The sequence below is a fragment of the Pan paniscus genome, chromosome 12 (assembly GCF_029289425.2).
Source record: "Pan paniscus chromosome 12, NHGRI_mPanPan1-v2.0_pri, whole genome shotgun sequence".
NCBI classification, from domain to species: Eukaryota; Metazoa; Chordata; class Mammalia; order Primates; family Hominidae; genus Pan; species Pan paniscus.
The window spans coordinates 111,145,783-111,169,118 of NC_073261.2; the positions used below are offsets into that span (position 1 = coordinate 111,145,783).

At 39.3% G+C, this 23,336-nt stretch overlaps 1 protein-coding gene across 3 annotated transcripts in view; it reads left to right on the top strand.

The window, feature by feature from the left end:
* NBAS (NBAS subunit of NRZ tethering complex) overlaps positions 1-23,336 on the top strand; it is a 393,407-nt gene that overhangs the window by 188,209 nt on the left and 181,862 nt on the right. For all 3 annotated transcript variants that reach the window (XM_003826980.5, XM_034952644.3, XM_055108231.2), the window contains 4 exons: positions 7,663-7,776; positions 17,943-18,056; positions 20,616-20,773; positions 22,245-22,334. In XM_003826980.5, coding sequence (XP_003827028.3) covers positions 7,663-7,776; positions 17,943-18,056; positions 20,616-20,773; positions 22,245-22,334 — 476 coding nt within the window. The remainder of the gene's footprint in view (positions 1-7,662; positions 7,777-17,942; positions 18,057-20,615; positions 20,774-22,244; positions 22,335-23,336) is intronic.

Sequence of the window (23,336 nt, forward strand, 5' to 3'; positions counted from 1 at the left end):
AACAGAGCAGTGAGGGTATAGGGTAAAAACAAAAAAAGATATTGGGGATTATGGATGAGAATATATCAGATTTATATCAGTTTTGATTTACAATTTATTTCTGTATTTTGTTTCCATTGCATAGATTATTAACTAGCTATAAATAAAAATAGTTTTTTTCTTTTTATGCTTGACTCAGTATATTACGTCCATCTATTTTTTTAAAAGAGGGAACGATAAGAAATTTTTGTTTAGAATTTAATTACTAGAGATATCTTAATATTACTCAACTTCTTTTATTTGAATATAAAAGTCAACTTGGTATCATCCCAAACAAGCATGCTGCTACAGAATCACTTGTCTCATCTATTTATGCTTTGAGGACTGTTTACATCTCATGGTGTACTGGACCTTAAACCTGACCTTCCCTGTTGAGGAAGGTAGATTTTCTGTTGCATTAAATCCTGGACCTCTGTGCCCTAAATGAACAGAGTGGCTTGGTATTATTAGCAGTGTGCTTGGCTGGCTTCCTTGTAATCTGTTATCTCTGTTCTTAAGTCTGGAAATATTTGAGACTGATGGTGGTAGAGGTTTAGATCTCTTACAAGTTCCTTGATGTCTTTGTCCTGTGTAGTGTTTAGAGCTGGATGGATTTTAGAGATATGAGCCAGTAGAGGCATTCTCATGTTTTCAGTGGGTTTCCAACGTGGCTTGACTAAAAGTTAAAGTTTTGCATCTCAGACAAATTCATTAGGCTGGGCACAGTGGCTCACACCTGTAGTCCCAGCATTTTGGGATGCTGATGTAGGAGGTTCACTTTAGTCCAAAAGCTTGAGACCAGCCTGGGCAACATAGTGATACCCTGTCTCTACAAAAATTAAAGAAGTTAGCCGAGTGTAATGGCATGCGTATGTAGTCCCAGCTACTCAGGAGGCTGAGGTGGGAGGACCGCTTGAGCCCAGGAAGTTGAGGCTGCAGTAAGCCATGATCACGCTGTTGCATTCCGGCCTAGGCAACAGACCTAGAACCTGTCTCAAAATAACTTATTAGACTCAAAAGAGGTAATATTAGTATTACTTTGAATATCATTGTTTGGAAACAATTTGTACGTGATTATAACTACCTTGTATCTTAAGCGATTTTATCTAATGTGATTGTTAAATCACTGGAAAATTTTATTCATTTGTACAATTCATGTGACTTTTGAGCTCAAAACTTCTTAAAATTGTGAAGATTGATCAGGTTTACTTTTTTCAATTCTTAAATGTCTGAAGTCATTAACTACTTCCCCCTCAAATATTTATTTAATTACAATTTTAGTCAAGGAAGAATCCAGAGCACTATGAAACCTTTGCTCTGTTTGTATCTCTTATTAGGCCGTGCTGTTACGGATTTGACTCTGTGTGTGTGTGTCTGTGTGTCTGTGTTTTACCTCCTTATTTAATTCAAGAAGATTGGTATAATACAAAAAAATTTTTCTTACAGTCCACTCAAGTGCTACTTGAAATATTACATTAAGCCCTGATTTTCTATGCTGATCAATTAGCAGGATTTTTTGCTGGTAATATGTGTATATCAGCTGCTGGGTTTGAATACCTGCAACCAAAACCGCTGCCCTGCTGTGGCTTCTGAGAATTTTCTGACTGAGGAGTATTTTAAGAAAGACATTTGCTTTCATGTCTTGACAGCTTTCCAGCTTGATATATTGATTTGGAGTTTCCTATTAGAATGACTGTCAGAAAACCTTCTGGATGTGAAGATGGAATATTGCCTTTGTATGCTTTTTGTTGTGTTTATCTCACAGATGCCATTTAGGTTTTAGCTTCTTTTGTATTCATCAGTAATATTGGAGAAAGAAAACAACTAGATATTTAGAAATTTATGGTTTAGGTATTTTTATTGTAGTCAGTGTACGTAGTTCATTTTGTCACTTTGCTTTGTTTTGAAGCCTTCTTTGCCTACACTCCAGGAGTTGCTGTTTCTCATCAAGTAAAGGCTAGCAGTTCTAACTAAATTATAATCAATGAGCTAATTGAAAACAGGAACAGAAGTCGCATGTAAAAATGACTCCCTATGTGTGAGTCTTCTGTGAAATATTTGTGTGTGTGTATATGTATATGCTTTTCTCTTTATTTTGGGTGTTTATGTAAATTTTTCTTGATATTTAAATGAACAGCCTTTGAATATTTCATTTGGTCCACATGTTATTTCTATAATAGGGTAAGTCAGCTTTTCTGACTTACAGCATTATAGTTACACTCAGCCTGGAGCTACTTCTGCCACTTATTACTGGGTAACTGGGGGCAAGTTTTAACCTTTCTTTAAGTCTCCTCATTTACCAAATGGGGGTACTAATAAGAATCTTACAGAATTGCTTATAAGGAATGTCTGTTCATTTATAGTGCCTAAGATATAGTAAGGACTGTACAATATCAATGATTATTTTTATACTTAAAGGTATTTTTTAAATAATCATAGAATTAGTGTAGTCTTACCTGTCTTCTCATTCTCCCCACATCCTTTCTCTTCATTCCTTTTTCTTTTCTTCCTCAGATTCTTCCCCTCCCTCCTCAGCATCTGTTCATTGCCCTCTTTCCATCCCCTCTTTGCTTTCATTTAATAAACATAAATTTAGGCACTTACCCTACTCTGGGAACTGAAATAATGATGGGGACAAGGCACATTCTATGACTTTACAGGGCTACCACACTGATAAGGAGACAGGATTACCCCAGAGTGTCACGTGTGAGTTTACATTCTGGTGTAGCCACTTTGAGCTGTGTAACCTGTGACAACAGTATCTTTGAGCTTCACATTTCTCAGATTGGGATAATAATAAAATATTCCTGACACAGTCCTGTAAGTTATATCTGGAGAAACCTTGTATTAGAAGATTCTATTCTTTATAAGTGTTTCGGTGAATATGTCGGTAGGTAATAATATAGCTAATATTTATTGAGTGATTTTTATGTTCCAAATATACTTTATATGTATTCACTAATTCTCAAAATGCCCTTTGGGCATTGTATTAGCCTGTTTTCACACTGCTATAAAGAAATACCCAAGACTGGGTAATTTATAAAGGTAAGAGGTTTAATTGACTCACAGTTCCACATGACTGGGGAGGCCTTAGGAAACTTACAGTCATGGCAGAAGGCAAAGGGGAAGCAAGGATCTTCTTCATCTGTTGGCGGGAAAAAGAAGAGTATATTTGAGAACGAGGAAGTGCCACGCTTTTAAACCATCAGTCCTAGTGAGAACTCACCATCATGAGAACAGCATGGGGGAAACTGCCCCCATGATCCAGTCACCTTCCACCAGGTCATTCCCTCAACACCTGGGGATTGCAATTCAAGATGAAATTTGAGTGGGGACACAGAGCCTAACCATATCATTTCACCCGGCCCCTTCTAGATCTCATGTCCTCACATTTCAAAACCAATCGTGCCTTCCCTGCAATCCCCCAAAGTCTTAACTCATTTCAGCATTAACTCAAAAGTTCAAGTCCAAAATCTCATCTGTGACAGGACAAGTCCCTTCCACCTAGGAGCCTGTAAAATCAAAAGTGAGTTACTTCCAAGATGCAGTGGGGGTACAGGCATTGGATAAATGCCTCCATTCCAAATGGGAGAAATTGGCCAAAGCAAAGGGGCCACAGGCCCCTGCAAGTCTGAAACCCAGCAGGGCAGTCATTAAATCTTAAAGCTCCAAAATAATCTCCTTTGACTCCATGTCTCACATCCAGGGCACACTGATGCAAAGGGTGGGCTCTCATGGCCTTAGGCAGCATGGTGGCTCACTCCTCTAATCCCAGGACTTTGGGAGGCTGAGGTGGGTGGTTTGCTTGAGCTCAGGAGTTTGAGACCAGCCTTGGCAACATGGCAAAACCCGTCTCTATTTTTTAAAAAATTAAAAAATTAGCCAGGCTTGGTGGTGCATGCCTGTAGTCCCAGCTACTTGGAGTGCTGAGGCAGGAGGATCACTTGTCCTAGGAGGTTGAGTCTGCAGTGAGTTGAAATTGTGCCACCGCACCCAAGCCTGGGCAATAGAGCGAGACCCTGTCTCAAATTAAAACCATACCCTATGAGGTGGTGGTATTGTTTCCAATGTTCAGATGATGAAATCAAGGCCCAGGGAGGTTAAGTAACTTGCCTAGGTTGCCTAGGGTCATCCAGCTAGTTAAAGGTGGAGCCAGGATTCAAACCTAGGTAGTCTGGCTCAAGAACCTGCATTTGTAACAGTGGAGAATACTCTACTGAGGAAAAGATGTGAGAGTAAAAGATTCTTCAAGAAGGAAACTCTTACTTATCCTCTTACTGGTCAGCTAAGTGTTTGACTCCTGCGTATTACACCTTCCTGGCCTACACAATTCAGATTTGTATAATACTTCCGCAACATCACTAGTAACTTCCTATGTTGTGGACCTTTGTTGCCATTCCCAAGGGACTGAAATTGATATTGCACAACTATCTTTTGAGGGGCATTTGGAATATAGGTAGCTGGTTAGAAAATGCTTTTTACATCTGAGATGTGCCCGCACGTGTATGTGTGTGTGTGTGTGTATACGTGTGTTTTATAATAGGTTTTTGAAAAATCATTTGAGATATATTCATGATTTCTGCAGGAAAATTAGATTATCTTTAATTATTAAAAGGTACGTACATGCATAGCTTTTTCATGTTCATTCATTCAATTTGGAAAGGAATTTTAGGAGTTGAACACCTCTTCCTTCTTGGAAAGATAGGGCTTGAATTTATTTAACTGAGAATTCACATTTTGACATATAATTAAGCAGGCCCTAAATCAGCAGAAAAAGGGAACTGGTATAGTGATTGTCCAGAGGATCAGAAAATACGTAAGTAAATAAAGTAAAAAGTCATTTGAACAGGGTAATTGCAGTCTATTAGACTTCTGCTCTCCAAATTTATTTAATGTACTTCAAATATTAGTAGTGTGCGTCGCTTAGGGCAACAGGAGACAAATAATCAAACTTGAGTGTTCCATTAAATGGAAGTTTAGAGAAAATCATGATCCATTGCTATGTGTGGTTTCAGTTCTCTACCTTGATTTTATTGAGCTGGAAAAAGAGTGGTAAAAGTAAGGAAGTCAGTTTAGTAGAATTACTAAAGCTAGAGCTTCTCTAAGAAGAATACAATAATTCATCAACAAAGCCATAAAAGCAGCTATGAAAACTCCAGATTTTTACATATGTGGAATGCAGATAATATCTGCAACAAATTTTGTTTTGAAAATAAAATTAGAAATGTGTTAAAAGTACCTATCTCACAATTATCATATGTTACTGAATCTGGAAAAAGCCCCATAAAATAGTAGCGGATATTGAGGAAAAAACCCACAGTGTTTTTATTGTGATAAGGTATGGAAAGGCTTGAAGTATACTGTATCGGTGAGTTTTTACGATTGTGCTGTAGTGAAAAACTCAGAATCTCCGTAATATGTGATAACAGGCTTATTCCTTGCTCACAATCGTGTCCACTTTGGTTAGCCGCAGAACCACCCCTTGAGACATGGTCTTGTCACAGTAGAAGGGAAAGATCTGTAGTGGAATTCCACGGTGACTCTTAACAGCTTTCACTCAGAAGTGGCATATGTCATTTCCACTCACATTAATTGCCTGTAGATGTCACAGGGCCAAGCCTCATGTTACTGAAGCAGGAATTTGGGATATGAATAGTTGCAGTGGATAATTGGGAAGAGTAATACAGTCTACAGAAGCTATACTCAGATGTAGGTATTAGCAATGGTGATTTTGAAGGAAGTAACTGAAGAGTAAGTACATTTACTTTATATTTTATAGTAAAGGCCACACACAACAGGATTATTGTTGTAGATGTATAAATATTCATTTTAAGAGAGTCTAGGCCAGGTGCATTGGCTCACGCCTGTAATCCTAGCAGTTTGGGAGGTCGAGGAGGGCGGATCACAAGGTCAGGAGTTCTAGACTAGCCTGGCCAATATGGTGAAACCCCGTCGCTACTAAGAATACAAAAGTTAGCCGGGCGTGGTGGCATGTGCCTGTAGTCCCAGCTACTCGGGAGGCTGAGGCAGAAGAATCGCTTGAACCTGGGAGGTGGAGGTTGCAGTAAGCCGAGATTACGCCACTGCACTCCAGCCTGGGCAACAGAGGGAGATTCTATCTCAAAAAAAAAAAAAAAAAAAAAAGAGTCAAAACATTAGGAAACACACACTGAAGGATTTAGCAATAAAGAGAAATGTTATTTGCAACTTATTCTCAAATGGTTCAGAAAAAAATAAATGTGTATGTATATTTGTGTGTATATATGTGTAACTATTTGTGTATATATGCACTTGTATATATGTGTATTATAAATATGTGTATGTATTTGCACATGTATAAGTATTTGTGTGTGTATATACATATTCCTGTGTGAATATACAGAGGAAGGAAGCAGGGAGGGTATGCATGCATGATTGCACATGGACATGTGTGAAGGCGCAAATTATTAATCATCTGTTAACCTCAGCAAAGAGTATAGAGGATTTCTTTGTACTTTCCTTGCAACCTTTTTTGAATTCAACATTAAATTGTAGTAAATCCTTACCTTCCCCAAAAAAGCCCATTCCAGAGGAAAAATACCACCTCTCTTCTTTATCTCCCCCGTCCCTGGCCCCTCTCACCTATGTAGAAGTTTTGAGAGAACACAAGATATATGGAGAACAGCCATGGATTTAGGAAAGGATAAAGGATTCAAGGTGTGAAAACATTTAGCGAGCTGGGTTGAATTTTGGTCCCATCACTTTTTCAGTGACCTTTGCCAAAGTATTTAACCTTTCTGCACCTCAGTTTCTTCTCTTGAGGATAATAGTACCTGCCTTCTATTAATAAGAGTTTGCTGTGTAGGGTTAATATACATAAAGCACCTCCAACGGTGCCTGAGACATAGCTCGTATTCCTTTCACATCAGTTGCTATTATCGTAGTTGTTGTTATTATAATTATTGGGGGCCAGCCTCCCTGGCAGTGCTGTGTTTCTTAAAGGTTGCCATCTCTGCTGTAAATAAGTACCATTTGTTCCTAGAATATACGTAGTACCCTTTGTCTAGGGTTTTTTTAATGTGATTTTCATTTCTTTATAGTTTGAATTGGTTTGATCAGATGTGTTTTATTTTCCTAATATCCAGTTTATGTGAGAAAATTGGGCTTATGTTTGGAGGAAGGTTAATAAATTGCAACAGTGAGCACTTTGAAGACTCCTGCCTTCCAAACTGGGGTAATGAGTGGAGATAGCAAATGTATATTTAGAGCAAGGAATGGGGCTTAGAGGGTGAGGTTTGAGGGGGCTGGTATAATACTAAGTATATGAAGTTTTTAGAGACAAATACTGTCTCGTTTAAATTTTTCCCTAAGTCCTGACATGGTACATAAAACAGTGAAACAGTTTTTTCTAGTTTCAGATTAACACTTCATTTCCTGTGCTTCAGAAGTTTGGTTATGAAGAAAAGATCAAGGTTGTACATTATTTACTCAGAAGCAATAATAATTTTGCTGTTTGTTAAACGTGCCTTTTACTTTTACTTAATTCTCCTTCATCTGATGCCTTACCCAGTTTTCATTTTCTTTGGATGCCTTGCATTAGGAAGGCCATTAACACCCTTTTGTGATGTCCCTGGTCCAAGTCTTTAATATGTCTTTCTTTTGTAGTGCGATTGTGCCCTGATCGGATCAGTCTCATCAAGGAGTGTATTTCCCAGTCCCCCACATGCTATAAACAATCCACCAAGCTTCTGGGCCTTGCTGAGCTGCTGAGGGTTGCAGGTAAGTCTTTTGAGTACTAAACTGCAGAATAAGCTTTCTATGTTATTCTTGACATCATTGCAGGAGAATAGCAGAATATGTGCTTACAGCGTCAGAAGAACAGCTTTTTTATTAGACAGGGTCTCGCTCTGTTGCTCAGGCTGGAGTGCAGTGAAATCTTCCTGCCTCAGCCTCTCAATTAGCTAAGAAGAACATCTTTGGGCAAGGATTAGTATTTTCTAGAAAAATTGACGTGTTATAAAAATGTGCCAATATTGAGCTTCTGGAACTATCTATTACTTAAACGAAGACAAGCTTATTCAGGGTGCCTCAAAGTGGTTGTGTAATCAGGAGCAGAAGTCAGTGTTACCATTTATAACCAGAAAACTTACATATAAAACAAACCAACCTTACCAGTTCACCTTCAGTGTCTAAATTTGGTTTTGTGTTTGAACCTGAACAATTTGTTAGAAAACTTTATGCATTTACTATTTGGTGGGGTTTTCATGTATTTTATCTCATTTAATCATCTCATAAATGATGTTGATTTTGGTATTCTTCTCATTTTGCAAGGGAATTTGGAGATGAGAGAAGTTAAATATTTTGCCCAGCAGGGTTAAATAGCAGGCTTTGGCTTTTAAGGAAAGTCTTTTTGACTCTACATTTCATATTTCCTTAACTACATCCTTCTGCTCACCAGTCTTTTTAATACTTTTTTTTTTTTGTAGTTTTGTCTTATGCTGATCTCTGCAAGAAGAGTTGTTGGTCATTTGGTTGTATAAGCAGTGGTTGGAAATTGTATTCATCTAAGCCACATATATATGTAACATATTTAATGGACTAAATATTTTAAAATTGTATTATGTAGGAGTCTTAAGGTCTCTAGTTTTAGTAATCGTGTGTGTCATTTATCCTTTTCTAGTCTGTGTGAAGGTATAGCATCAGCATCTTTATATTTGGACTTGCAGCAGACTGCCAATGTGATGGCAGTGTGACTGGGGCCAGTCATCCGTTGTGAGACATCTGGAATGAATGGGGAGAACAGTTCATGTGGAGTCAGAACACTGGTTCAAGTTCTAACTCTGTGCCACACATTTGCTAAATTACTTTAGTTCCATTTTCTGCATCTGGAAAATAGGAATGATACCCCCTTTCTTCACCCGTGAAGTTAGGAGAGGCCCAAATGAGTTAATGCATGTGAAAGTGCTCTGTAAACTCTGATGCACTCTGATCATCAGGGAATATTCCATAAGGATCCAGGCCACAGAAGCTAACAAAGCAGCTCAGAGGTGCCATCTGTATTTTTATGTTCCTACTAGGATTTGTTTCCTCTTTTGTCTTTGTGATGTGTTAACATAGTAACAGGAATACCTGTGGTCTTGGTAATCTATATGAATTTTTAATGGGAAGAGAGAAAGTAATATTTTTCTGCTACGTACTGTGGATACAAAGTTCTGTTACACATAGCTGCTGCCCTCTGAGAATTTAGACTCTTAGAAAGCTAGGGAAACAAGTAATTATGCTGCCAACATAGGATGTGATCATAGTGCATGGCTTCTGTAAACAAATATTAGAAGACTCGAAGAAAGGCCATGCTAATTTTTGCCTGGGGAATTAAGAAAGGTATCATAGGTGGCCTTTACCTTATAGAGTGTTTTGGTTATCTGTTTACTGCTTTACGAACCATCCAAAACCTGGTGGCTTAAAAAACAACCATTTATTTTTCTCTCTCCAGAAAAAGAGAAAAGAGATTTTCCCAATCTCTTCTGGAGATTGGGCTCAGCTAAGCAGGTCATCATCTTTTATGAAATTTCATCAGATCGTGGCTAGGGTTGGACTCTGTCAAAGGCTGCATTACTCACATGTCTGGGTACTTGGGCTGGGAAGACTTAAATAGCTGGGGGCTGATATAGGGCTTTACAGGTGTCTCTGCTCTCTGTGATTTCTCCTTGTACTTTTTCCATTTGATGGTCTCAGAGTACCCAGACTTCCTTCTTGTTGGCTGAAGTCTCCTGGAGTCAGTGCTCCAGGAGAAACCAGCAAAATCTTCAAGGCATTTTCTTTCTTTTCTTGAGACAGAGTTTCGCTCTTGTTGCCCAGGCTGGAGTGCAATGGCGCCATCTTGGCTCACTGCAACCTGTGCCTCCCAGATTCAAGCGAGTCTCCTGCCTTAGCCTCCCGAGTAGCTGGGATTACAGGCATGCGCCACCACACCCAGCTAATTTTGTATTTTTAGTAGAAACGGGGTTTCCCCATGCTGGTCAGGCTGGTCTGGAACTCCTAACTTCAGGTGATCCACCTGCCTCGGCCTCCCAAAGTGCTGGGATTACAGGCGTGACCACTGTGCCCGGCTGCTTCAAGGCATTTTCAAATCTAGCTTTGATATTTGGGCAGCTTCATTTCCAGTGTATTTTATTCTTGGACTCAGTTAGACAGACCTTGCCAACTTCAAGGGGAATATTTACAGACCTCACCCGAAGGCTCTAATGGGGCTGAAGGTTCTGCTTCTAAGAGGGCTCATTCACATGGCTCTTGGCAGGGGGCCTCAGTCCTTTATGGCTATTGGTAAGAGGCCTCAGTTTCCTGCTACATGGAACTCTCCATTGGGCTGCTTGAGTGTGTTCTCTCACCACGGCAGCTGGTTTCTCCTAGAGCGATCTGATTCACAAGAAAGCAAAGAGGAAGCTGTAATGCCTTTTATGATATGGTCTTGGAAGTCACACACCATCACTTCCACTTTATGTGTAGAAGTAAATCACTAAGATCAGCCCTTTGGTTATATTTTTCATTTAATCCACCTGCTCAGATTGGAATTGTCTTGAATTAAAAACAGTTAAATAACTTTGAACTTTAAGATAACTGTTTGGCACATCTTTATAAAAAGTTTCCATTAACAACAATAATAATACTCATTTTATGCTTTAATACTTATCTCAGTTCCTTCTTTGTCCTTTATAGGCAGAAATAGGAATCTCATTTTGAAAATGAGGAGACAGGAATAGAGAAAAGTTAAATAATTACTGACGATTTTATAGTTAAGAGGTTTTAAGTTAAACCCTTTACTCATATTCTGTTTCCACCTTTTTTGACACTATATAATAATAATCAGTGGACTTTATTGTCCTTCATTTCATTCACAAGACCTTTGCATCTGGCTATTTTCACAGACATTCAGCAGATTTTACCACATCTCAAATCAAAAATTAATTGATCTGATAACATAAGAGAAAGGAATGCATCCAAATGAGGTTATGAAAGAGACTGAGTAGTTTAGATACCTGGTCTGTTAGTCATGACTCAACCAGAGGAGCAGAAACTGTAGGAGAGGTACATGTTAAAGACTTCATTACCAGGAATGGGCTTTTACTACTATGGGGATTGTCTAAGCAAGTCTGAAATCCATAGGCAGTCAGTCAGGAAGAGAAGATCAGGAGCAGGAGGGAACTCTGTGGATATGGCCTGAAGCTGTCATTCACAGGTGGGAATCTCTCCCCAACCACCAGCTCTTTCTTTATTTTCTGACTGTTTTTTAGGTTTTTGTTTACAGAGACGGGGTCTCACTATGTTGCCCATGCTGGTTTTGAACTCCTGGGCTCAAGCAATTCACCTGTCGCAGCCTCCCAAAGTGTTGGGATTGCAGGTGTGAACCACTGCGCCTGGCCCCATCTCTTTCTTTCTTTCTGGAAAACCTCAACCTCTTTAAAGCCTTCCCTGAAGTTCAGTCAGACCCCCCAGGATTATCTAGGATAAACTTCTTTACGTAAAGTCAACAGAGTACCATATTTAATTATATCTGCAAAATAACCTTCACAATACCACCCAGATTAGAGCTTGTAGCCTAGCTAGGTTGACATAAAAAAATTATAATCTGGACCTTTCATTTTTAATTTAATGTATTCTGAAGAAATGCAAACATTTCAATGTTATGTAGGAAATAGGTTTTATATTGTGTTATAGGTGCATTTATTATAGAGAAACATTACATATTCCATTTCCAATATATGTTACTGTTACTAAATCATGAGTGTGTTATTCTATTAATAGGTTTATGAATCTCAGTGCAACATCATCCCTTTTTAAGAATTTATTTATTTAGAGACAGACTCTTGCTCTGTTGCCCAGGCTGAAGTGCAGTGGGATGATCATATCTCACTGTAATCTTGAACTCCTGGGCTCAGGGGATCCTCCTGCCTCAGCCTCCTGACTAGCTGGGACTACAGGCATGTACCACCATGCCCAGCTTATTAGAAACATTTTTCTTTTCTTTTCTTTCTTTTTTTTTTTTTTTTTGGTAGAGATGAGGTCTCGCTCTGTTTTCCAGGTTGGTATTGAACTCCTTCCCACAAACGATCCTCCTACCTCAGCCTCCCAAAGTGCTAAGATTACAGGCGTGAGCCACCGTGCCTGGCCCTAGAATCTTCTCAGAATAGATTGGGCCAATACTTGCCTTGGATTTTATTTAAACTTATGAAGCACATAAAGAAGATCGATAGGGACATATTTTAAAAGTTTTATTCAACCCTTTCTGTAACATGTTTGCTTTTTCCTCCAAACCATATTATAGCTTAGAAAATCAAGGGCCCTATACATATTTTCTATTTTTTCCTGGAATTTTTTTTTTTTTTTGAGATGGAGTTTCACTCCTGTTTCTCAGGCTAGAGTACAATGGCACGATCTCAGCTTACTGCAACCTCCGCCTCCTGGGTTCAAGTGATTCTCCTGCCTCAGCTTCCCAAGTAGCTGGGATTACAGGCATGTGCCACCACACCTGGCTAATTTTTTGTATTTTTAGTAGAGATGGGGTTTCTCCATGTTGGTCAGGCTGGTCTTGAACTCCTGACCTCAGGTGATCTGCCTGCCTCAGCCTCCCAAAGTGCTGGGATTACAGGCGTGAGCCACCGTGCCCAGCCATTTCCTGGAAATATTAAAAATAATTTTAAGGCTCTTTAAAATATGAAATATATTAGATTTTTGTCCTTTTTAGCCTACATATCCAAATTACATTGTATTTGTTTTGTAGCTGAATTATTTGTCTCATAATTGAAAATAACATTCCGAATTTAATCTATGCCATTTTTTTGTTTTTGTTTTTTTGAGCCAGAGTCTCACTGTGTCACCCAGGCTGGAGTGCGGTGGTGCGATCTCAGCTCACTGCCACCTCTACCTCCTGGGTTCAAATTTATTCTCATGCCTCAGCCTCCCGAGTAGCTGGGATTACAGGCATCCTCCACCATGCCTAGCTAATTTTTGTATTTTTAGTAGAGATGGGATTTCACCATGTTCGCCAGGCTGGTCTTGAATTCCTCACCTCAAGTGATCCACCCACCTCGGCCTCCCAAAATGCTAGGATTACAGGTGTGAGCCACTGTGCCTGGCCTCTGTGCCTGTTTAATTGAGAATTTACAGTCGTACTGCACAGCAATGGTGCATGAAATTTTGGTCAACAACGATCTCATATGCAATGGTGGTTCCATAAAATTAAAATAGAGCTGAAAATTCCTATCGCCTAGTGACATCAGCCGTTATAACACGTTATTCACCTTTTTGTGGTGATGGAGATGTAAACCTCCTATACAGCCAGTTGTGTAAGTTTGCCACGTATAGTTATGTTGGTACATAATTCTTGGTAAAGATAGTAAATGACTATGTTACGGGCTTAAGTGTTTACTATACTATGTTATTTTCAAAGATGCGCCTCCTGTTTATAAAAGAAAAAAGTTAACTTTAAAATAGCCTCAGGCAGGTCCTTCAGGAGGGATTCCAGAAGGCATTGATATCATAGGAGATGATAGCTCCATATGTTATGGCCCTGAAGGCCTTCCAGTGGGACAATAGGTGGAGGTGGAAGAAAGTGATATTTATGTCCTGACCCAGTGTTTGGGCTAGACTAATATGTGTGTTTGTGTCTTAGTATTTAACAAGAAAAGTTTTAGAAAGTTAAAAAAAAAAAAAAAAAAAAAAAGGCTGGTCATGGCGGCTCAGACTTCTAATCCCAACACTTTGGAAGGTTGAGGCAAGTGAATCACTTGAGGCCAGGAGTTCCACACCATCCTGAGAAACATAGTGAAATCCTGTCTCTACAAAAAATAAAAATAAAAATTTCCTGGGTGTGGTGATGCATGCTTGTAGGCCTAACTACTTAGGGTGCTGAGACAGGAGGCTGCCTTGAACCAAGGAGTTCACGAGGTTACAGTGAGTTCTGTAAATATTGATCATGCCATTACACTCTAGCCTGGGCGACACAGTGAGATTCTGTTGTTGTTTTGTTTTTTTTTTAAAGTTATGGTAACCTATAGTTAACTTATTACTGAAGAAAGAAAAATATTTTTTTACTAAATTTCATGTAGCCTCAGTGTAGAGTGTTTATAATGTCTGCAGTAGTGTACAGTCATATCCTCGGCCTTCACATTCACTCACCACCCAACAAACTGACACCCAGAGCAACTTCCAGTCCTGTAAACTCCATCCATGGTAAATGTCCTATACAGAGTTACCATTTTTTATCTTTTGTACAATATTTTTACTGTACCTTTTCTATGTTTAGATACACATAATTCTTACCATTGCATTCCAGTTGCCCATAGTATTCAGTACAGAAATATACTGTACAGGTTTGTAGCCTAGGAGCTATACCATATATATAGCCTAGGTATGTAGTAGGCTATACCATCTAGGTTTCTGTGAGTGCACTCTGTGATATTTGCTCAAGACGGAAATGCCTAATGACACATGTCATAGAATGTATTCCTCTTGTTAAGCAACTCATGACTGTATTTTTTTGCGCCTTTCTATTATGTGCATAACTTGATGCTGGGTATTGAGCATCCAACTGTGAACCAACCCCTGTCCGTCAAAAGCTTACATTTTAATAGATAATAAAGATTATTAAAAAGATAATCACAATTTTTTTTGTCCGGATAGCCTACCATTCAAATAAATTGTTTTAAAGAGAGTGAAAAGTAAAGGAATATGTTGAAAGGGCAACGAAAACCTATATTTTATGTAAAGAAATAAAATATTTTATGTAAAATATTTTAAAACATATTTTCTAAAACTTTTGGGAAAATAATTTTAGATCTTTTAACATGAGCTGAATTTTTCTTGTATATTTTTAGACTCTAGAAACTTACTCTGATAAATAAAAGATTAGTACTGTCAGTGAAACTATAAACTTATTTTGTGTTTAAGGTTTTCCCCCTTTATATTTGTCATTTAAGAACACTCAAAGGGGAAAATACTTTTAAAAGACCTGGCAAAAATGTTTAAAGTCCCTGTTGGGACAAAAACTTTTTCATCTACTTTGTTTCAAATGGTTGGTCAGGTGCCTGTGAATTAATTGACAGTAGACAGGAGAAAAACAAGATTTTTTTTTACAGATGCATGCAGAAGTCACTTAGTGATTAATAACTCTTGAATAGCAAGAAGTAAGGTTTATATACCAACTTAACAAAAAGGGGGATGGGGTGGGAGGGGCTAGGGCTTCAGTGGGAAAGTATAGAAGGTTCTGTTGGGCTTTTTGATGCGAACTGACAGTCTCTGTTCCAACTGAGTTCTCAGGAAACTCCTGTGGAGGAGGTTTAATTGCAGTTTTATTTTAGGAAGACAGTGCTTTATTCAGATAAGATAAATTCAGTTAGGATTTCTTTCTGCATCTTCTGTAGCTCAAATGTTTTCACTTTGAAATAACCCGCATGCCAGAACTGTGATCCCTTGAGCCCCAAATTATTTTCATTCTGTTAGCCTTTAGAAGGAAAAAAAGTCAAAAATTTAATGTAGATAGTGTGTTGGCTAGCATAGTAATGTTGTGGCTTTTGCAGATCACAGGCCAGTTGGCTCCTCACGTAATAAAAATGAACACAAGCCAGGTGTGTTGGTTCACGCCTCTAATCCCAACATTTTGGGAGGCTGAGGCAGGAGGATTGCTTCAGTCCAGGAGTTCGAGACTGGCCTGGGTCACATAGCAAGACCCTGTTTGTACAAAAAATAAAAAAGTTAGCCAGGTTTAGTGGTATGTCCCTGTAGGCCCAGTGACTCTGGAGGCTGAGGTGGAAGGATTGCTTGAACCTGGGAGGTCGAGGTTGCAGTGAGCAGTGATAGTGCCACTGCACTCCAGCTTGGGCAACGGAGAGAAACCACATCTCTAAATAAATAAATACATGCACACGGGCACACGTGCACATGCACACATGCGTGCGCGCGCGCGCACACACACACACACACACGGCCAAGCAGCTTTCCCAGTCAAGGCTTTTATTTTAGGGTTTGGGCTCAAGCACATGGGAGACAGCAGAGGCACAAGGACTCTGTAGACTCCCTGAAAAAAACGGTAGGGATTTTTTGTTGTTGTTTTTGATTTTGTTTTTAGGCAAAGAGCAGGAATTGATATCTGTGGTAAAGTATGCCGGCTGGGCTGGGCAGCGCAGGTGAGTGGTAGGGTGTGCAAGTGAGTGGTAGGGTATGCAGGTCGGTGTTATTTGGTTGCCATAGTTACCTTAAATAATGGGTCACTTGGTGGTCTGGCTGGTAGCAACAGGCCGCAGATGCATTTCCAGCCTTTGTTCCCCAGGAGAGACACTCCACAACCTTGGTTTGATATTTAGATTTTCTTAAGTCCATTTCCCAGAATTCTTTAAGTAAAAGGCATGGTCAAACATCATGAGAGCACAGAAGAATGGCCATTCTCTTGGTATGACTAAAGCCCCAGGGTTAGTGGTTATATTGCCAGCAAGATAGTGGTGTGGGTTTTGTGATCAGTTGGACAAGAGAAGACAAAAGAAAAAATGCTTGAAGCGGGAGCCATATCCCATTCCTATGTATCTCATAGTGATCCTGTTTACACAGGGTAAAGTTAATAATGTAAGACTTGCTTTCAAGATATGTAAATTGTATTTTTCATCCTCATTTTTATATATATTCATCTGTGTGATTGAGATCCATGGGTGCTGTTAATGAAAAAATTATCCCTGATGCATGTTTAAATGAGAGGCTGAGGCATGGGGATCACTTGAGCCCAGGAGTTTAAGACCAGCCTGGGCAACGTAGGTTTTGACCTGTCTCTTCAAATGAATAAACAAAAAATTGTAAGCGAGACTCTGCACTATAGGTACAGGGACTACTGCAATGGAATTATGCAGTAAGAGAGAGAAATTGGGCTTGTTAAAAGTAAACTTATGCGCATTAAAATTTTAAGGGTTTATTTTCAGCAGACAGCAATTCATGAATCAGGCAGCACCAAACTCACAGTAGTTCAGGGCTCTTCTGAGTGAGTGTGATGGGAAAATTGTATAAGGTGTTTGTGGACAAAGAAAATACTTGATTAGTTAATGTGGGTAGTCCCTAGTTGTAGTTGGTTGTTTCTGATTTTACTGTTTCCATTGAGTTGGGTTTTACTTATGTTGGAACCTCAGTTGGGGCAGATGGAAAATTACAAAGAAGAATCACTGTGGTAAGGAGGCATTCTGGTTAAACCACCTAACAGGGTACAAATTCTTGCCTGAGGGCTGGCTAGGGTGCCAGATAACATCTGGGGGTTGGTGGCAGGGATGAGGGATTTGATCAGATACCAGGGATGACCAGATATCCAGAGTGGAGGATTCTGGCTACAACTGATAGCAGAAGTTGTGCTAAAATTGGGCTCTCAAGGATATGTCCAAGGACAGGGCCCAGTAAGGCTCAGAGGAGCCCAACGAGAATTTGTTAAGGAACAATCTTTGCCAGTGCTCTGGACAGCATTTGCATTCCAATTTCTAAATAGTAGTTGAATTTTTATGATGAGAAGTTTATTGCTGCATCATCTTCATCCGTTCACTTAATCTGCTGGTCATTATTTTTCAAGCCCTTTTTATAACCTGGTTTCTTTTGGAAACATAAATTTTCTTCTCTTTCCCTTACCCTGGGAATACCAAGACTTTTTTGTAGGGCTCCAAACTACCATGATTTTGGACTTCCTGGTTTGGGTATTTTAATTGGGAACTAATATTAATCATTGATCTCTTAGGAGACTGACGGCTAATTCCATGCTTCATAAGTGGATTGAAAGGTCAAAGCAACTTTTTCCTCTCATCATTTAAAATCCATGTAATCTCTCTGTTTTATTTTTTAAGTAATTTGAAAGACAGTGTTAACAAGCTCTTCTATCAATTGATGTTGCTTGTCATAATCATTAAGTCCTTTGCTTGGACTTACAGGTGAGAACCCAGAAGAAAGGCGGGGACAGGTTCTAATCCTTTTAGTGGAGCAGGCACTTCGCTTCCATGACTACAAAGCAGCCAGTATGCATTGTCAGGAGCTGATGGCCACAGGTGAGTAGACAGCTTATTTAACACTTTGCTTATGTCCTCTTTATGTGATGAATAATGGAAAAGGTCTGTTCTGAAATCAATTGACCTGATTGGTAAGCCAGCCACATTGAGGCTTGAGATACATTTTATGAGCACCGGTAAGTATATAGGCTGTGTACTTATATGTTAATGTAAACATTTTAACAGATTCAGACATTAAATTTTATTTGAGATTTTGGTTGCTTTCTAGTCCCTATTCAAAACATGCTCGTAATTTAAAAATAATTTTATGTAAAATATTTCAATGCCATTTCCTGTATTTGTTATCTAAGAGAAAATTTAAATTTTTATATTAGTTTGTGTCAATATTTCCATTCTTTAATATTTTTTAAAGATAGTGTATTATTTCGTTCTCACACTGCTATAAAGAAATACCTGAGACTGGGTAATTTATAAAGGAAAGAGGTTTAATTGGCTCGCGGTTCTGCAAGCTGTACAGGAAGTATGGCAGCATCTGCCTCCGGGAAGGCTTCAGGGAGCTTTCACTCATGGCAGAAGGCAGAGTGGGAGCAGGAGGCTTAACTGGCTGGATTAGAAGGAAGAGAGAGATGGGGGAGGGACTACACACTTTTAAACAACCAGATCTCAACTCACTATCACAACGACAGCACCAAGGGGATATGATGTTAAACCATGAGAAATTGCACCTGTGATCTAATCACCTCCCCCAAGGCCCCACCTCCAGCACTGGGGATTACATTTCAACATGAGGTTTGGATGGGGACACAGATCCAAACCGTATCAGATAGCATAGTGCTTTTCAAACCGGTGTTGAGAAATTGGGAAGTGGTTTGCAACTCCAAAATTCTTCATATTGAAATTCAAATTCAAGTCTCTGCAGGATAGTCAGATTTTATTGTAGAATAATTTCTCACGTAAAGAACACATTCTTCAGTGTGATAGGGAGTTTTGTTTTTGTTGTTGTTGTTTTCTTACCATGGGCTCTGTACTAAATTGTCAACTTTCCATGGCTATGCTTGAATATGTGAAGGTCCAAACACATCTTTCTACCCACTATCAAAGCATTAATAGGGAGTGGTTAAAATGCAGGGCTTCACTTCATGGTGACTCATGGAGCTCTGCACTAATGATTTGTGCAACTTTCGCATGTGTACTGTTAAAGAAAACATTATTCTGACACTTGTTAATAACAAGGACTATTGTGATGTGTATGAAGACCACTGCAATAGGGGAGAGAGATTGGACTCAACTCTGAATACAACAAGGATAGCTGGACATTTGTAGTCAACAGGTTAACTGAAGGGTCAGTGGGTGGAAAATTAAGAGGAGACATCAAGGGCGGGGGATCCTTGCTAAAATGATTTAATAGGACCTTGCTGAAGGCTGGCCAGGATGATCAGATATCACTGCTGAGGGATAAGTAATTTGATCAGTCCTTGAGAATTTGAGGATTCTGGCTAAACTGACTTAGTAGGAGTTTTGCTAAAACTGGAGTATGCAGCCTAGCAAGGCTGGGGGCCAAGGTTAAGGCCTAGCTGAGAAGAGGGCTCAGGGTTGTCTGATTTAACTTTGGTCACAGAGAGGATCTTTGGCTTTACATCTATGAAAACATTTAAAACTCTTCAAAAATGATTCAATATTTTACAACTTCAGCATTAGCAAATTGTTTTCATAAATGAGCTATGTTCCATAATATTAACCGAGTGATTTTGCAACATTAAATTTAGAATAACTATGGCTGTCTGTGAAAATGTACTGATCTAAATTGTTCTTATGGAGAGCTTTATAATTTTATTCTGGTAAGGGTAATATCTGAATTAATTTTTACTTCACATATTTAGAAAAAAATTATTCTGTACTACAAGTTTTGTACTTAGACAAATAGGCCTAAGGCTGGAATTCCTTCAAATAAGAATAAAAATGTATTTTAAGAATTCAGAGTATAATGTATAGGAAAAAGATCCCTGCTGGGAGTTGGGGGGTGATTCGGTCACTGTCCTTAGATGTCTGTCTTATCTATAAAGTGAGTGATTCTGTATGGAGATCTATCATAATGTCTCTTTTTCTAGCACTTTGCAGTTTACATGTGCTTTTAAATACAAATGTTACTTAATTCCTTCAACAACCCAAGAGGAAGGTGTTATTGTCCTTGTAGGAAAAGAATTGTGACACTTTTGGCTCTTTCTTAAAGCTCTCACAGGAGTGCTAAGTAGCAGGGTTGCACCAGGCCCTCAGATCTTCCGAATTCAGATGGCTGCCTTTTCACAGAACACCAAATCTCAGTAGATCATTTGCATTTATTGTCAGTTAATCTAAAATTTAACAGAGTTTGTCAGAAACACTTGTTTAGAGTAGCATTGAACTTTCTGGATAATAAACCACCCTAATCTTTCCTAGCTTAGATTCTTATCTGTTTCTGCTTATAAAATAATGTGTCACTAATGACTATGATTTTGCTTTGGTACCACAAGACCTGAGCAGGAAGCCATTGCATTTGTCATCTTAGATTGAATATTCTTCTTCTTTTGGGAATCATTTTTTTCCTTGCCAATTTTGCAGGTTATCCTAAAAGTTGGGATGTTTGTAGCCAGTTAGGACAATCAGAAGGTTACCAGGACTTGGCCACTCGTCAAGAGCTCATGGCTTTTGCTTTGACACATTGCCCTCCTAGCAGCATTGAACTTCTTTTGGCAGCTAGCAGCTCTCTGCAGACAGAAGTAAGTACTTCGATAAAGGAAATCCTAACCTGTATGACGTCCATGTTGTTGGGTGTGTGTATCTGAGGTATGTGGTCACTTAAAAAAGTAGTATGAGAATTTTAATTTATGGAAGAAAACTAGATTGTCACTTATGGAAAAGGGACATGAAAATATTAGGATATAACATAATGTTGCTGGCTTTATAACAGCAAGGAAGAAAGGATACAAGACAGCCTTGAGAAAGAAAGAAAGTAATATTTGGAAAGAAATTATTGAAAATAATGGGGAAAGTTAGTGTTGTGAATTAAACATATGCTAAATGGTCATGTAAAATATGTCTGAAATCATATGAGTTAAAGCCAGTGGAGCAACCATTCCCTTAGGGATCCTTTGGAAATTGGGGATTGAGGTGGGCTTTGGCTGGGGGGGATGCTAAATTTCCTAAAATTCACAGGATAGATCTGCATAGGAGAGGATAGTGCCCCTGTGGAGAAACACTGTTAAATGTATGAGGAGAGTCTAGAATTCACATTTTCATCCCATAGTCATTCTCTTACAGTTGGTAGCTAGTCAGGCAGACATGAGCAAGACAGGAGAGGGCCCCCACACCCCACCAGGAAAGTCAGGCGACCATCAGATGGGTCAGGCAGTTGTCACACTGCCTCTCTAAGATAATAATTGGTTGCATCCAGCACCAGGGAAAGACAGTTTCCCTATAGATAGAAAAAAACCCCTGAAACTGGTGATCAGCAGCTTCCTGATAAGATCTCAGGTGTTGGCCAGTGAGCTCAAGCATGTTCACTAAGAGGCAAAATGGTGGAGTTTCACTGGCATATGACCTGTGAGGGCATTCCACCGGAAAAGGGAAGAACGCTGCAGCTGAACATGCATACGACTCCTGTAAACACACTGCGCACGCTCCCCTCCCATCACCAGCAGGCCATTGCACGTGTGCACAACCCGCCCCAAGGGAAGAATCAGGAGAGAAGGGGCACAAGAACCTGGAAATGTGCCAGGATGTAAAGCTCTAAGCCAAAGGTCAAAACCCGCACTTGTCCTTCAAATCCCTCCCTTGGGCCTCTTCCAGGTGTATCTTCCTTCCTTTCATTCCTGCTCTAAAGCTTTTTAATAAACTTTCACTCTTGCTCTAAAACTCGCCTCGGTCTCTTTTTCTGCATATGCCCCCAAGTCAAATTTTTTCTTCTGAGGAGGCAAGAATTGAGGCTGTTCCAAACCTGAACATATACACTGCCTGTAACAATTCATTACATTGTATATCATTTTTTTCACACTTGATCCCCACTTCTGAAACCATTGCATCCTTTTGAAACTGTTTGTGAAGTCCTGAAGTAAGCCTGTTACCAAAACTAATCATTATGAAAAGGTAATTTTCTTTTTAAAAGTACTTTTTAAATTTCAAGCCTATATTGTGATGAGAAGCAAATTTAAAAACGTAACTCCTTTACAATATAGCCTATTCTTGTTTTAGATTCTTTATCAAAGAGTGAATTTCCAGATCCATCATGAAGGAGGGGAAAATATCAGTGCTTCACCATTAACTAGTAAAGCAGTACAAGAGGTAAGTTAAAATGAGGGAGCGGAGTTTGAAAGTTGGCTGAGAGTGGAATAAAGTGGGATTACCTAACCTTGTGGATGAGAGGGGTTTTGTGTGTGTGTGTGTGTGTGTGTGTGTGTGCGCGCAGACCACTTTTCTTTTCAGCTTTTGTGTGCGTGTGTGAAATATAACATTCATATAGATAAGTATACCAAAAAATGTCCAATAAATTATCATAAAGAAGACACCCATGAAACTACAGGTAAAGAAGCAGTACCTAACCACCTTCCAAATCCCCCAGACCCTCTCCTTATTAAACTTCCTTTTTTTTCTACGGAGTCTCACTCTTTTGCCAGGCTAGAGTGCAGTGGTGTGATCTCCACTCACTGCAACCTCCACCTCCCAGGTTCAAGCAATTCTCCTGCCTCAGCTTCCCAAGTAGCTGGGATTACAGGTGAGCGCCACCACACCCGGCTAATTTTTTGAATTTTTGGTTGAGATGGGGTCTCACCATGTTGGCCAGGCTGGTCTCGAACTCCTGACCTTAAGGGATCAACCCTCTTCAGCCTTCCAAAGTGCGTGGATTACAGGTGTGAGCCACCATGCCTGGCCTTCCGTATTTCATTCCTAACTTTTCTCTCCCTTTCCAGAGATCACCACTGTCCTGACTAATCCTGATAACCAGATCTTTGTGACTTTTGTTTTTGTTTTAAATAATGTCGATATGTACCATACATACCCTCAATATGATAGTTTAGTTTTACCTGTTTTTGTATTTTATAGAAATAGTTATGGTTATTTAAATAATCAGACATGACTGTCTACCAGATTGGACATGAGAGGTCTAGAAGATGCACCATTCAGTGGAGGATGGCATTCAGCCACCAGCACTGCAGGCAGTAGACTTCTTTTGTTGTTGTTGCACTCACTCCCTTCAGATGGCAGCCATAGCATCTTCTAGGGTCCTAGAGTGATGTGGATACACTTTGTCCTTTGGCATGTTTTGATTTGTAGTTGTACTGACTA